At 39.2% G+C, this 16,670-nt stretch overlaps 1 protein-coding gene across 2 annotated transcripts in view; it reads right to left on the bottom strand.

The window, feature by feature from the left end:
- Positions 1-16,199, bottom strand: part of SAXO1 (stabilizer of axonemal microtubules 1) — a 39,919-nt gene extending 23,720 nt beyond the window's left edge. Inside the window, exons 1-2 of one of the 2 annotated variants that reach the window (XM_072126532.1) lie at positions 16,076-16,199; positions 15,203-15,283 (exon numbers count right to left, since the gene is read on the bottom strand). In XM_072126532.1, the coding sequence (XP_071982633.1) occupies positions 15,203-15,283; positions 16,076-16,107 (113 nt within the window). In that variant the 5' untranslated portion in view covers positions 16,108-16,199. The remainder of the gene's footprint in view (positions 1-15,202; positions 15,284-16,075) is intronic. The other variant, XM_072126533.1, reaches the window with a different exon arrangement.
- Between the last annotated feature and the right edge of the window lie 471 nt (positions 16,200-16,670).

Genomic DNA, 16,670 nt, shown 5'->3' with positions numbered 1-16,670 from the left:
GGGCTGATACTGAATATACTCAGGATTAAAGCTGCAGCTTCCAGCATTGGACACAGCTACATCCCAGCCTTCCCCTGCCTCCAGGCTGGTGACACAACTCCTGAGGTTCCTCTCCAAGATCACTCTAGTACTGCACTTGTACCAAATCGTTTGGCTGTTATTACCATTGGTTCGAATAAAGAACTGTAAGTTACTTTTAAGCACAACATTGCCACCGTCTGGTCCTCGCTACGGCTGTGTCACCATCAAGGGCGCCCCATCCATCTACCAGGGACACGTACTACAGACACTAAGGGCTGCCCCAGGGAGAACCAGTACATCAGCCTCACCCTCTATATTATTTCTTGCACACACCACCTGCTGGAGACCTGCCAGGCTGTGGGACAATCCTCCGGTCCCCATACCAAGCACCGTGACACTAGCGTGCCTAGGCCGCAACCGCCAGCCCTTCCGGTATTCTGGGCCCCGGCTGACTCCAGACCCCAAAGAAAGGCTAGGCCACAGTGGAGGATGTTGCAGATACATGAGGCTTAGACTTTATGATGTTTCCATTGGCCTTCTGACCTGGTGTAGTTTTGCTTAAAAACCTGTGAACATTCAGTAGGTATATATACCCCTGAGGAAGTCGCCTTTTCGGCGACGAAACGCATGGGGAGCCCGTTGCCTCTGTCTTGATCAACCTCCTCCCACTGTATGCTGGTTCTTCTGTGGTAATTGGTCATTTCCTTCTTATTTGTTTTCCTTGACATCTGTCACGTTTACCATTTGATAAGCACCTTTCAGACCCGGTATTACTACAGCAGTGGGTAACCTTCAGCCTTGTGTATACATAGATCTGTGGATCTTCTCTTATGCACCTAGCACTCCTGGCACCTTTTGTATTTATTGTCATGACCGGGCTGAGAACCATCCGTGAGGTTTAATATCACTACTTAGTGATTGACAGTGGGCAGTTACGGTGTACCAATACCAGGTCACTGTATAATGTTTTGGTCTGTATATTATGTGTTTTAAATGCTTTTAACCAGTGTTGTGAATTGTCTGTCATGTACTAATAAAATTTGTTATATGTTTTTGCATTACCCTTTGAGCCTTTTTGATGCATTCTTTTTCTTGGTTTGGCTTGAAGTCTATTTCATCTGTAATCGTCTCAAATTTAATCTTCCTCTATGAACCCTACTAAACTCTGACCATTAAATGCTGTCAAGAGTCCAGATGGTTGGGTAGTAATGCAGCAAACATTACAAATACAAGCATGCAATACAAGCCTCGGAGGGGGCAGAAGTTTGTCAGGTCCAAGAGGAAATGCCTTCTCTGGCTATTTCCTAGGCTGTGCAACACCTTTCCTCCACAGACTCCCCAATACTGTACTCCTCTAGAACAGTTCTTACAACAAAATCTCTCAATTAGCTCCCAGAGACAGCACCCAAAGATCAACAGCTACACACTTGTATGCTGATTCTCTTGCACACTGGAGACACTTCCATCAATCAGGCGTGAGAATCTGAATTATTGTACGGATTACATTTGAGTATATTGACACAAGGCTAACGGTTGAGGATGTGGATGCTCACTCTGATCTTGCTGGGTGTTACCAATAGCAAAAAAACTGCAGATTTTAGGGAAACTAACTGTTGTGCAGTGTGTCATCTCATGTACTCCTACCTTAAAAGGAATTTTAAATGAAAATACAAAATGAAAGCATATAAAAGAATATACCCCTGACTTCAATGTCTGCACTCAAATAAGGTAGCATACAATGCTAAAATGATAAAATCAACTATAATGAATATCTGATTGTTAAAGTGAAAATAAAATAAAAAAAGTCAGTTGATAAATAATATCCACTATAAAGTATTCTAGTATTTTTTGCTTTTGTGCAAACATTACAATGGTAATTAAAGCAACACATAAAGAAAATTTAATGCAAAATGACAAACCAGATGGTTTCCATTAAAGCAAAATAATGTTTTATACATGCAGCAAGGTGAGTGGCAATTTAGGACAAATGTTTTTACCTTAATGAATGTGAAATGAAGTGCAGTTTATATGGGTTCTTATGTTTCAACTTTCTGTCATTATACATTTCATAGGAAATTTGTGTACAAACAATATAGCAATACTATTTCAGCCAGGAAACCACAAAGCTTGGTTTGAATTGAGATCCTTTGAAGGAAATCCACAATTAACTGGGCTAAACATCAAATAATAAAGGATTTAATTTGATGTAATTCCCATAAAATAAAGGAAATATTAGCCAGGAAACTGTTCAATCACATTTCACAGATCTTAAACTTTATATTTTCTTTAATTGTTTGAAGTTTATGAAAGAGATAGATATCACATATTTCCTCATACTTTCATGAAAACAAAAGTCAACTTAGTTCAACATCTTCACCAATTAACATCACCATCTAACAAAGATGCTTCAGTTCTATGTACTGTACATTGAGATACAGAGATAAACTGTAAATTTTATTTATTTTACAGCACTTTAACCCCTTATCAATGGATGATATTTATATCTGTCATTAGCATGTACTGCTTATGACCTGTAAAATGAATATATTAATTCATCTTGAGGATTCATAACATTGTGGCATGGGAAAGGCTGTGTTACATGACCTGGCAACCACCAAGAACAGAGTTAGGGCCCATTCTGATCATGTTTCTGCAGTTCAGTTTGCCAGAAACATTCATAGACAAAATGGCAATAATAACGTTTGTGGACCTATATAGTTTAGTGTTCATCAAAACCCTCTTATGCCTCTATTTGGGCTCCTTTGAATGGTTGTTCTTTAAACACCCATACAAGTAAGTATTGGGTATGGTTTAAACATGGAGTCCTCTTTCCCTATAGATTCTTCAAAACAGCACCTTAGTGTCAAAATTCCCAATAAAGATATACTAGTGGGTTTTTTATGCTTCCAAATGACAAGGTACACTATGTGATCCTTCAGGTATTATTGGCCAGTCTTACTAAGGTTGGTGTGACATACTCCTGACAAAGCGTTTTGAAAAGCAAAAACAAGTCTTGGGGATCAGTTCCCTGTGGTCTATATTATTCTTCCAACTTTTCCTCTGCTGTGCCTGTTCCCATAAGTTATTTTGTGCAGTTGGTAGATTTAGTTCCTTATTCCTTACTTATATGATGAGTGGGATACTAGCATGGCTTTTCTCCAGCCATGTATTTCAGCCATTTGTTGTGACTAAGGATGCCTTTTTGCCATATGTGTATGTTTTCATTTTAACATGTTTTATTTTTGTATTTTAATATGTTTTATTTATTTTATCAATAAAATGTTTAATTGTAATGCTTATAGGTTGTCATATGGTAATTTTTCCCACTATTCTGTATTTTATTTCTTTTATATTTGCTTTATTCATTTTATTTCCAGGGGGAAGATGCTGGGTATTTAATTAGTTGGGGAGGCTGCTAGACATTTCATTACTAAGGGAGGCTTAGGGCATTATTGGGGAGGCTGCTAGGCATTTCATTAGTGGGGGAGGCTGCTGGGCATTTCATCACTGGAAGAGGCTGCTGGGCATTTCATTAGTGATGGGAAGCTGTGACCAATGCATTTTCCCCATGGATTATACTCAAGTCAATTGCTCAGCTTATATTTGGCTTATTCAGCTTATATTATAAAATGGCTTATATTATAGGCTTGGCTTATACTTGAGTATATAAGGTGTATGCTTATTCAGGCATTATATAATACCATAGTGAAAAAGTAATACACAGTCCAAAGGAGAAAACAGCAGTCACTATAAGTTAATTTGTAGGTGCATGTATAAAATGATCTATAGGTTTTCAGATATAGAAACCATTTTTTAAATTTAATAGGTTTATATAGAGTCTACAGTGCAAGGACATGTGGTTGTAAACTAATAAATGTGTTACTCAAACATGTACAAGGTTAAATAAGAACAAATAAAAATATGATAAAGTATTTCCAACAGTGAGTCTGCAGTTGTTTAATGTTCCATTGTTATTGAATTACTAAACCATCTGTTGATTAATCCCCAAAGTTTTCCAAGATGGCAATATGCAGTAATAAGAGATTCCTTATTTCCAAAAGCAACATGTCCAGGAGCTGTTTAGATCACAGTCCAAAACCTTCAAACATAAGAGATTTTAGTTCCTTGTGCAGAATATTATTGAACAAAAAAGGTTGTGGGAGTGCATAACACTCTCATCTGATTTTCCATATAATACATTGTTACTATCACATGTAAATTGTTATAGTGTGCCCAATTGATTTAAGTGTATGTATCATCTACAAAAATGTAATTTAATGTTTAGGGAAGTATAAGTGACTATGACAATGAACACTTAATTGGAGGGAAATTATCAAGTGCTGGTGCATTGTGTACCAGATATACGGGCCGTTTCGCGCAGTATGTGCTTTCTCAAACCTTAAACCTGGAGGTTTGAGAAGGCGCATACTGCACAAAATGGCTCATTGCCTATTCGTGGCGTGCATCACCCCTGCACTGTTGACTTCCCTGCAATAAAGATTTATTTGTCCCTCAAGCCTGTGAGTCTCGTTTTTCTAATCTTACTGGATTGTTGATTGCTGTGGAGCTCTACATGCACCCCGAGTTGGGAATCATTTTGTGCCAGTTCACACATGCAGCCGTGTTGTTGGACTTGTCTTGCTTTCCGTATATGGAGAAGGTGGTGCTGGGCACTCTACTCTTGACTTTTCGTATAGAGAATTCAGCCCATCCGGCATTTCATTTGTGATATAATCTGCATCAGGTCACTCTCAACCTGCCCACTTGGCATGTTGCAAAGTGCCACCTAGAAACTGTTTTAAGAGAATGCTAGTTTTTATACCTAGCTCCCACTTCAGACTGTAACATAAGCAGTCTTTAACTGTCTCTAGTTCTGTGACACCTAGAAACACAATCCTGATTGGGAAATTCTCCCATTTTAATTGGCACCAGAAATGTGTTTCTAGGAGCCCCAGTTCAAAAGATATCTCTATTGGAAGTGTCCCCCTCCCTCCAGTGTGCCACTTGAAGGAAGAAGAGGGAGCTGCAGGACAGCTGACAGTTTGCAGTAGTATAAGCACTCTCTGCATTTGACGCTGTATGTATTTTTGTGATACTTTAGTAAATGCTCAATTTTACTTCTTATTAAAAAATTTTAATGGAAAAAAATGTCAGAACTAATCATGACGTAGTTAATAAAGCTAGTTTATACAATTCTAACAAAATCGAAATTGTTACGCTAAATAATTTTATTACAAAAGCATAACAGAACTGCGAAAATTGACCTGGACATTCAGCTACCAATGTGCATTGGTCATGAAAGGATTAAAAAAGAGCAAACTTTCATTCAACCCTCCCCTTATCTTCAACCAAGTTTCCCCTGTCTGTCCACCTGTTGCTTTAAATCCCAGGCACTGTTTCAACTTGGTTGGGTCTCTTCAGAACAGTAGAGGGAACTGGTTTGGCTGAGTGAGAGGCTATTAACTAGGGTAAGGCTCATAGAGAGCTTGCCAATTAACGCCGCCTTATAGGCATGTGGAGACTTAAAGCCATTGATGCTCCACTAGGGAATTCTCAGAAATATGAAAATATATTTTCCAAGGTGGGGTATGGAAAACAATTCCCCAGTAGAACATCAATGGCTTTAACACCTATACACACCTCCGCACCTATAAGTCGGTGTGTACTGAAGAGACCCAACCAGGTTGAAACAGTGCTGTCTACAGTTGGAAATCTGCTGGAATTCTGCAATAGATATACTAATTTTGCTTAATCCCACATCATGTTTTTAGACAGTCATGCTTGGTGTTAAGGGGCTGCCTTATAAGGTAGCAAAAGGAGGCATTGTTTTCCCTTCCCCACCTTGGAAAACGTATTTGCATATTTCCCAGAATTCCCTAGGAAGTCCCCTCACACCTATAAGGCGGCCTTGATTGGCAAACTATCCATGATGAGAACTCTTACTTCCTAACAAGCTGTCTGGGAGGTAGAGAGGAGACAGGAGTTTTGACGATTAACAGTGAGTGAATTGGACAGTTTTATACTTGCATGTGCCGTAGAATGTAGATTTTGCATTACAGTAAATGTCATATACTAAGTAGGTATGCAGAAATAATAAAGTAAATGTACACCTGGTTATGTTTGACCTCAATATGTATTTCAACGTATCTGTTTAGTAACATTCAAATGAATTATTGTTCTTTATTGGCAAGTCTTCTTTTATCTTAAAAACATGAGGTCATTACTCTGCATAATTGCCAAAGCTTTTCAACATAGTTCCATAGTCTGTCCCAGAACATTTTCTCTACCAAATGGATTTGTGGTGATTCAAGCAGTGTACTCATTAGAACAGTAACTCTACAATACAGGCGGTCCCCTACTTAAGGACACCCGACTTACAGACAACCCATAGTTACAGACGGACCCCTCTGCCCCATGTGACCTCTGGTGAAGCTCTCTGGATGCTTTACTATAGTCCCAGACTGCAATGATCAGCTGTAAGATGTCTGTAATGAAGCTTTATTGATAATTCTTGGTCCAATTACACCAAAAATTTTGAAACTCCAATTGTCACTGGGGCAAAAGAAAAAAAAATTGTCTAAAACTTCCATTATAAAATATACAGTTTCGACTTACATACAAATTCAACTTAAGAACAAACCTCCAGACCCTATCTTGTATGTAACCCGGGGACTGCCTGTATTTGTAAGGTCAAAATGTCAATATTTATTGAATGCCTTTAAAAATAGTCATTGGAGGTTATTTATCATATGCCAGAGCTCGTTCACTGACGTATAATAGCTCGACCAAGCATTCGGCATAGCCAGATACACCAAGCGGCTCCGGCCTCTTGATGTATCCGGCATGGTTTTACCTGGCAAGAAAATAAATGCACCTGGCAAATTTTACAAATGAAAATTAGCCAGCTGCAGCAAGTGTTTTGGCACGGCGATTGCAATACGAGCAGCAGTAGCAATAAGCGCAGAAGCGGGTAGCGCAGAAGCACTCATAAATACCACCACTTAGTCATTGCATAAATTTTTACAAACATTTTATCATTTACTTAAACTGACTTTAATCATTGAAACTGTTATAAATAAACACAAGGTACATACAATTATATTGTATACACTGGAGTATAAAAAGTTTTAAAAACCCCACTTGGCTAGTTAAAAAAATAATCTTGGTACTTTCGGCGCTTTGCACAGCTCCTCTTACCTCTCCGCTTCCTGTGTAGTGACGTGGGTAGAGACGGATCCAGGTGCTTTGCCCGTGCACACAATATGATGTGGTGGTGTCGTCATTTGATGAAATTATAGTGTACATAGGAACGCTGTGCCAGCATCGCGGAGGGCAAGGAAGCTGCAGGGAGCATGGGTAGGTGAGTATACATTTTAAAAAATGTTATGCTGTAAAACCTGTATACTGGGGGCATATGATGGGCTAACCTATATACTGGAGGCATATGCTTGGCATACCTATATACTGAGGGCAGATGTTTGGCTAATCTATTCACTGGGGGCAGGCGCTTGGCTAACCTATATACTGGGCCAAAGGTTGGGCATATCAAGGAGGTGATAAAAAATTATCTTAAATCGAGAAACGTTTTGGATCCTTTCGCTAAATACTCATGTTCCATATGGATTAAATAAAAAACAGGATGTAATACTACACTACTGATTCATATGTTAGATTTTTCATTTATAATAAGTACATTAGAAAACGTTTATACTGCCAACATTGCAGTATTCAGTACTGTAGTATGCAAATACGATTTGCAAGGTGGGGAGTTGAGAACAATGCTTCCTTTTAATACCCTGAAAAGCAGCCCCCTTGACACCAAGCATGACCTACAAGAAGTCTAATAACATCATGGGGGATTAAGCCAAACCAGTATATTTATTCCAGAAGGTACAGACATCTTAAAACATGAGGAGAGAGTCTGGTTTGCGCATTTCAACGCAACAGCGACGCTGTTTAAGACGCTGTTGTGTTGAAACGCATAAACCAGACAGTCTCCTCATGTTTTAAGATGTCTTTCATGAAATAAAGGAAGTTCGTTTATGACAAAGAACACCCATGGATGCTCTTTCATGTTGTGCCAGATCCAACTGTTTTTGTATGTAAACAGCACTCTTTCAACTTGGTTGTGTCTCTTCAGTACAGTAGAGGGAACTGGATTGGCTGAGTGAGAGGCTATTGACTAGGGTAAGGAAGTAAGAGTTCTCCTCATGAAGAGTTTGCCAATTAAGGTCACCTTATTGGTGCGTAGAGACTAAGAGCCATTGATACTCTACTGGGGAATTCTGAGAAATATGCAAATATGTTTTCCAAGGTGGTGAATGTAAAACAATTCCCTAGTGGAGCAACAATGGCTTTAAGTCATTGATGGAGCATCAATGGCTTTTTAGTCTCTACACTTCCACACCTATAAGGTTGTAGGTACTGAAGAGACCAAAAAGTTTTAAAAGCCCCACTTTGCTAGCATATTTTAGCATATAAAAAAATAAACTTTCGCGCTCCTCTTCCCTCTCGGCTTCCTTTGTAGGTTAGCGCTTGGCTAACCTATATACTGGGCCAAAGGTTGGGCATATCAATATGGTGAAAATGAGAGAGGAAGGGGGAGGTGATCACAAAAGAATTCTCTTAAATCGAGGAACCTTTTGGATCAGGTTCCATATGGATTAAATAAAAAAACAGGAGGTAATACCATACTACTGATTCATATCTTTGATTTTTCGTTTATCGTAAGTGTACAATTAGAAAATTGTAGAAAATTGGTAATATTGCAAAATAGGCTGTATTTGTGTTGCAATTAGAACAGTAACTCTACAATATTTGGAAGCTCATAATATTTATTGAATGCTCTTAAAAAGAATAATTGTGAGTTATTTATCATACGCCGGAGTTCTTGTGCCGATGTATGATAGCTCTGCCGAGCATTCATCGTAGACTGATTCATATCTTTAGATTTTTCATGTATAGTAAGTGTACAATTAGATGTTTATACTGATAATATTGAAAAAATCGGCTGTATTACTTACTTGTTGTGCAATGAAAAAACACCTGTTTTAATCCTGCAAAGCTTATGAAGTGTATGGGCTAAAAGTCAAGTGAAACTAACCCATGTTCAGCCATGACTAAGGGTTTATTCACGATGCATGTAAGCTCGGTCTACCATACCTTTTTATCTGTGGAGGACTACTTTATTTTAAAAAATGAAATAAACTATAAGAGATTGAAACCATCATGCCTGCATAATGCCTGCATTGGGGTGACTTAGAGCTGGATCACACATTGCTTTTTGTATATATTGGGAGCAGTGTGCTGGTCATACCTATATACTGGGGCCAGGGTGCTGGACACACCTTTATACTGGGGATATTGTAGTGGCACTTATCAATTTCCAACCTTTCCAGTTCTATGTGCTACCATCAAGACCTTTTCACCAAAAAAGGAACAAATATACACAGATTTTTTGCAAAGAATGTGGGCACTAAAATAGAAACTGTCTCAGATTGTTAACAAGAATTTGTAAATAATTTGTTAACAAAAAACAATTTGAAAACAACTTGCCAACAAAAAACCAATTGGTAAACAACTTGTTAACTAAAACCCAATCTGTAAACAACTTGTTAACAAAAGCCAAATCCGTAAACAGCGTGTTAACAAACCCCTAATTTGTAAACAACATGTTACCAAAAACCTGTAAACAGTTTGTAAACAATAAATTGTAAACAACTTGTTAACAAAACAATTTAATTCAATTTGCTTGTCTCGATATAATATTCAATTACAATAGTTGAAGACCAATATTTAAGACATTTAAAAACATATTCATGCATAAGAAAATAGCGATTATATATAGACAAAAGACGCGATTATACATAGACAAAGAAGTAAAACATGAAATCCTTTTTTAAGGTACTTTCATAAAATTCCCAAAAGGGAAAGAAAAAAAGGTTCGCAGATATTTGATAGATGAAATCTATATTTGTTGATTAACATATATGTGTTGAGGTTTACGACCAAGGGGTAAGTATTCCAGGAGGTTTGTGGTTTCAGGTCATAGGGCCCTATGCCTGTAATACACGTTTTTGTATAAAAAAAAAATGAAAAATAAAATGAAAATTAATAATAAAAATAAAAAATAGACAATAAAATGTGTTTCTTTGAGCAGCTTTCAATCTTTTAAGACAATTTTAGCCTTCATGTGGTACCTTTATGGTTTGTAATATGCGACTGTTTGTTATATTATTTGGTACTCACGGTTAGTTGATGTTCAGCTGGGCTGATGTTAGTGTTTCTTAGTGGGACCGTGTTGCCTTTTTCTGCGGGTTCCGATCACCAGCTATGTCTATTTCGCTGTGCAAGCTGGATGCGTTCTTTGCTCTGTAGTGGCGTTCAGAACGCCGTTGAAGGCGCCGCTGGTGCCGCCTTTGACCGGCTTGTGGATCGTGGGTTTTCACCTCCCGCAGCCCAAACTAGCTGATCTTGATATCCTTTCTCAGGACTGAGGTCCTATGACCCCCCCACCACAGCCGGACAGAAGGGGGAAATATGCCAAACATTTGTGGGCACTCTCCAATCACCCTCATTTGAGCGCTGAGCAAATAGTCTCAGCTAGTTTCCCATAGAGTTGAGTGGAGAGTGGCATTGCATGTACAGTACACTATCCTGCTAGTCTACAAGAAGGTATATCAAGAAGCTAACACCCACATCTATAACTATTTATGACACAACTGAGGGATATGTAATAATTAGTTAAGATCAGGGGAAGGGAACCTATGGCTCTGGAGCTAGGTGCCCAAACTACAACAAAGACCCGCTTATTTATCACTTTTTTAAGTGCCAACACAGAAATTTAATTTATGATTTATACTCTTCTCTGTCACAGTTTTCATTGATATCAGCACCTGAAGACACCAATTAAGCAGAAAATAGTCCCAGGTAGAGCTGTCACTTTAAAATAGCTCTGTGCACAATAAGTCCTGGGCTGTCTGGGACTGCAGGAAGATACCTGGAGTCATCTCTGGTGATGGCCTGAGTGCCCACAGAAAGGGCTCTGAGTGCCACCTCTGGCACCAGTGCCATAGGTTAGCCATCACTGCTCTATGCTTTGATTTATACAAGTTATTTAAGCTTTAAACAACTATAGGTGGCATATACACAGGCAAAGATAGACATAAACCAACCCTGTCTTGGTTATTAGCAGCAATTTTCCTTTTAGCAAGCTCATGTGAACAGTGGAATAATGCAGAACCCATTATTATCAACTTGAAACATGAACAACATGGACTGAGCACTAAAATATATGGAATAAAGTGCTACCACTGGAACAGATGGGGACACTAGCAGAGATAGAACTTGTAGCTAAAAATGTACAAATCTAATTCAGGTTCCTTTATAATAAACTTAATAGTTCTTGCACAGAATGTATTTTTATTTCTTTTTTCACAATGGCATCTTTTTAACCACTATAAAACTACAGGTTCCACCATTCCTAAGCAGTCTTTACAAATGCCAGATAGGCTGCAGATAAGCAGTCAGATGTCTCATTTTATGCAGAACTTTTAATCATGAGTATATTTTGCCACCTAGTGGGCATAAGTGTAAGTTCATGAAACATACAGAAAATTCTTAAAATTGTAAAAATCTAATAAAAATTACCTCTTCAATGTCTTATAATGGGGAAAAGGGCCACCACTAAGAATTTTGAGGCCCCTGACTGACAAGAATAATTAAGTTTCCCATCTTATACGATTATGCCACATGGCATATATTATATCACATCACATTTATTATAGCGAGTACAGCACACCCAATTTATTATACATACTACACCTCCTGAACTGATTACATACAGCACCCCCTAATTCATTAATTAAGGATGTGTTCATATCACAAAGCCCATAATGCATTAACACTGTTTATACAGTATATACTCTAGCCTCCACACATGCCCCCCAGTATATAAGTATCCCAGCACACACTGCTCCCCAGTAGAAAGGTAGCCTCCACACATGCCCCCCAAGAGATAGGTAGTGCACAAGGGTGTAACTACAGGGATAGCAGTCATAGCAGCTGCTATGAGGCCCATAGTGGGTGTGCATATGATATATGTGTGTGGTCTGTATATACTCATTGTGTGTGTATGTGCTGTATGTCTGTATGGTATTGTATGCATTTGTGTGTTTCCCTGTGTGTGTGCTATGTGATATGTATATGCTCTATATGTGTGTGCATATGTTATGTGTATATGCTGTATGTCTGCTATGAGAAGTCTTTCATGGGGCACTGCATCTCCTAGTTACACCCCTGCCCCAGTAGATAAGCAGTCCAGCTCACACTGGCCCCAGAGCTGGGTGGAAGTGCAACAAGGTGAGTAATGACTATATTTTTTTATCGCCACCCCATTTTTAGACGTACACATCGCTGATTGAAAGCAAGAATTTCTATGAGGTTTATACAAAGACCACAAGCAATTGTTGATTTATCATTTGCAGATCTGAGAAAATATAATCTTGCCTGTATTGCAAGGTGTGCAGCTGAGGCCGCATGCACACGAACATATGTCCACTGTGACATAGCTAGACGAGCATATATCCGGCACCATGGAGAGGAGGAGGGGTGATCCCTTGCCTCTCTATAGAGATCCACGGCGTACGGGCTGTAACACAGGGAAAGTTAGGACATGTGGCACCGTATCGCTCCGTATCGCCCCGTATCGCCATTGCCGTCTATAGGAGTCATACATACGTCTCCCATATGTTTGTGTGCATGGGGCCTTACTCTGTGAATAGACAAGAGAAGTTTGTTGATATTCTAATTGAGAACAGTTTATCCTGTATCAGGAGAAGTATCCGAAGGAAAATCCATTTAATTTCTGAATTTCTGTTATTTTTATGACAATATTCATTAAGACAAAATGGAGTGGCCCAGTGGATTAGAGGAAAAGGGTATAAAAAGAGTGTTGGATTTGGTGGACTTTAGAAATAGTCAATTAAAGAAATTTGAACAGCTAAAAGAAGAATTCAGGATGGACCAAATTCATTTTTTTTACATTATTTACAATTAATTCCTTTATATATATATAGCAGACATAGATTATGCAGCGCTGCACAGAGTTTGCCAAAACAGTCCCTATCCCCAATGGGGCTCACAATCTAATCAACCTACCAGTATGTGTTTGGAGTGTGGGAGGAAACCCACGCAAACACTGAGAGAACATACAAACTCTTTGCAGATGTTGATCCTGGGACTTAAACCCAGCTCCCCAGCGCTGCAAGGCTGTAATGCTAACCACCACAGCACCGTGCCCGATAAGTGTAATTAAGAAAACTACATATTTGGAAAACATGGGCAAAGGAAGTCAGAAACATTTAATTAGTATGCTCACACTTATGAAAGGCAACCCTTCAGTAGCCAGTATTTGGAAGAATTTGATAATCAGAGGCGATAATGCGTTTGATGAAAGGATAGCTGATGACAAATGAAGAACTGCGATTGAGTTACCAGTTCTGAAATACTGAGTGATATGCAGTGGAGAATTATAACAAGGACCTATTGGGGCCTTTATCTTGGAACATAAAAATGTATGCCCATACTATGGTAAGATTACAGCAGATTTTCTGCATTGTCTGTGGTACTGTCCCGTGGTTATACATATAATTATAATGTTTATTTAATGATTGTTTTTAATTATATAATCATGTATTAAAGAAGTCACCCAACGATGGGGATGAAAGTTATCGAAATAAAAAAAGTAAAAAAGATCAAGTAAAGTATAACAGTAAAGTGAAACTTTAAGTAACCCAAACTCAAACCAACAAAACCTCAAAATAACAATCAAATATCTACGCTGTACTTATTCACAGATAGGGCAAGTAAATCATATCACTAATCAGCGTGTTCAATTCTCAGTGCTACTAGACAGGATACAAGCGCCAAACACGCTATGTGCTGGTACTCCTTGTGCAGATGTATGATAAAGCCCCGACCTGGTGGGGAACTTGCGCTTTCATTCTACACCAGAACCTGTATGTTAGAATTGAGTGGTTGGCAGCAACAGTTGGAGACGGAGTAAGGGAGGAAATAACCGCAATTACTGACATTTTTCAAGTAATTGTGATTATTTCAGGGCTGCTACATTAGAAAACTGGCGTTATTCTAAACAAACAGACCTTCCCGGTACAGCCGTCAGCTCAAGGTCCTGTGATGATATCATCACATGATCCTCCGGCTTCTCCTCTATGCAGTAGCCAGGGAACTTCCGATAGTAAGAAAAGGGAACTAGACCTGGGGACAGGGGGTACTAGCAGAGGGCAGGGAGGGCTAGCTGAGGGGAGGGGGGACTAGCTGGGAACAGGGGGGTCTAGATGAGAGCAGGAAGGGGGCTAGCTAACGGCAGGAGGAACTAGCTGGGGACAGTGGGGACCAGACCTGGGAGCAGGGGGAGGCTAGCTGAGGGCAGGGGGCTCTAGCTGAGGACAGGGGGAATAGCTGGGGGCAGAAGGGGACAAGCTGGGGACAGGGGGGACTAGACCTGAGGGCTGGGGGAAGGCTAGCTGAGGGCAGTGGGCGCTAGCTAGGAGCAGTCGGGGCTAGCTGGGACCAAGGGGGGAACTAGACAGGGGGCATGGGGGGACTAGACCTGGGGGCAGTATTATAGTAGTTATAATCTTGTACATAGAGGGCAGTATTATAGTAGTTATATCCTGTACATAGGGGGCAGTATAATAGTAGTTATATTCTTGTACATAGGGGCAGTATTATAGTAGTTATATTCTGTACATAGGGTGAAGTATTACAGTAGTTATATTTTTGTACATAGGGGGAAGTATTATAGTAGTTATATTCCTGTACATAGGGGAAGTGTTATAGTGGTTATATTCCTGTTTATAGGGGGCAGTATTATAGTAGTTATATTCTTGAACATAGGGGAAGTATTATAGTAGTTGTATTATTGTACATAGAGGGCAGTATTATAGTAGTTATATCCTTGTATTCACTTTACTCCCTTCATGCCCACTTGATGTGGATGTAGTGTAAGGGAAAAAATTGTCACATTTCTGGACCACGACCCAGATATTGCAAATATTTCAAGGTTTGTATGCCTGAAAACTGGTTACTGCGACTGTTGGTTACTGTGTGGGAGAAGGCAAGGCACTGTGACTGCCTTGCGACTGTGGGGCGCACATACTTGCTATGCTGATGTCTAAGGTAATTTGACAATGTGTTCAGCTTCGTGGTTACCCTCCAAGGGATGATTGCAATGGTAAGCCTGTATTAATTGTTAAGAAAAGATACTTTTATACCGTAATAAAATTATATTCTACCCTTTTAAGGCAAACACAAGGTCTACGTGGCTCTCTTCAAAAATGAGTGTGGCATCCCTGGTATAGGGCATTATAAGACACATGTGTCACACCTAAGAACAGAAGATGAGTTATCTGTTCCCCACTGACTTCAATACATGGAAAGTAGCCTTGTGTTACACTTCTGTTAAAACAGCAGAAAAAGGAAGGGGGAATGGAACCTGCCAAATACAGGTGTGAACTGAGCATTATTTGGTCCAATTCTTATGCTATTACTTGGAATATTATTAGGTAATTTATTGTACATGCTTACTTTCTCCAAAACTCCCCAAATGCATATAGGATCTAATACATTACTATAAAAGTTCTAATAGTAAGCAACATTGCCCTGTGTTTATGAAAACGATGATCAGAGATGACAATACAAGATGTAGCAGTTATATATAGTTTCAGCAACTGCTCCTTGTAGACAGATCTTTATTCATAGGATAAATGTCATAGCTACAGATTATAATAGGATTACATCTATTTTTAGATTATGAAGCCACTAGCCCCAATATAAGAAGTCTAGTATTATGGTAATGAAATACATAGGCTTGATACGTTATTTTTTATATAATTAATGACAGGCACTTAGTGTCCAAGAACAGACTTTTAGTGTGTTCATGCATTGTGCTGCTTAACTATCTCAAACCTATATAATATCTATTCTACATACAAACATCAATAAGTACATGTTGCCCCAATCTAGTACCTACCCACAGATGCAGATCTGACAGATGCACTTCATGGTCGTCCGGGATGTGAGGAGCAGATGGATGGATGGATGCTGCTCTCCCTCCCGTCCAGTACAGCTTCTACCTTATCCCCCTCCCTGATGCCGCTCTTTTTATAGAAGCATAGTAGTTGCCAAGGCGATGGCAGTGATGTCACAGTTGCACCACGTTTGTTCTTGACGTCACCAGGCTTTATTTCTTCAATACATTTCTCCTTCTGTACAATTTATAACATGAATCATTTATCCACACTTTATAATATAGTAGCAAACAATATCCCAACCGTACACTATCATGTTCTCGTTTTATATTACTCAGCACAAGTTTACAATTGTTACATTAGGTTTGGTCCCTGAATGTATAATGGACAGAGTATTCCATAATGATGACATACACTCTGACAATGGTATATGGGAATTAGCACCAATGTCTTCATATGTTAAGTCCTGCCTTAGAGAGAACCCGTCAGGCAAATTAACCCCCTAAACTAAATATATTTTCATAAACTGCCATTAGAAAGCATTGCCTCTATCCCTTCATTGTCCCTCTACATGCCTGTAAACCTAAGCAATGAGGT

This window comes from Engystomops pustulosus, chromosome 1 (assembly GCF_040894005.1).
Source record: "Engystomops pustulosus chromosome 1, aEngPut4.maternal, whole genome shotgun sequence".
Taxonomy (NCBI): Eukaryota; Metazoa; Chordata; class Amphibia; order Anura; family Leptodactylidae; genus Engystomops; species Engystomops pustulosus.
Note: the sequence above shows the minus strand (reverse complement) of the source record. Positions and strands in the feature narration are given on the sequence as shown.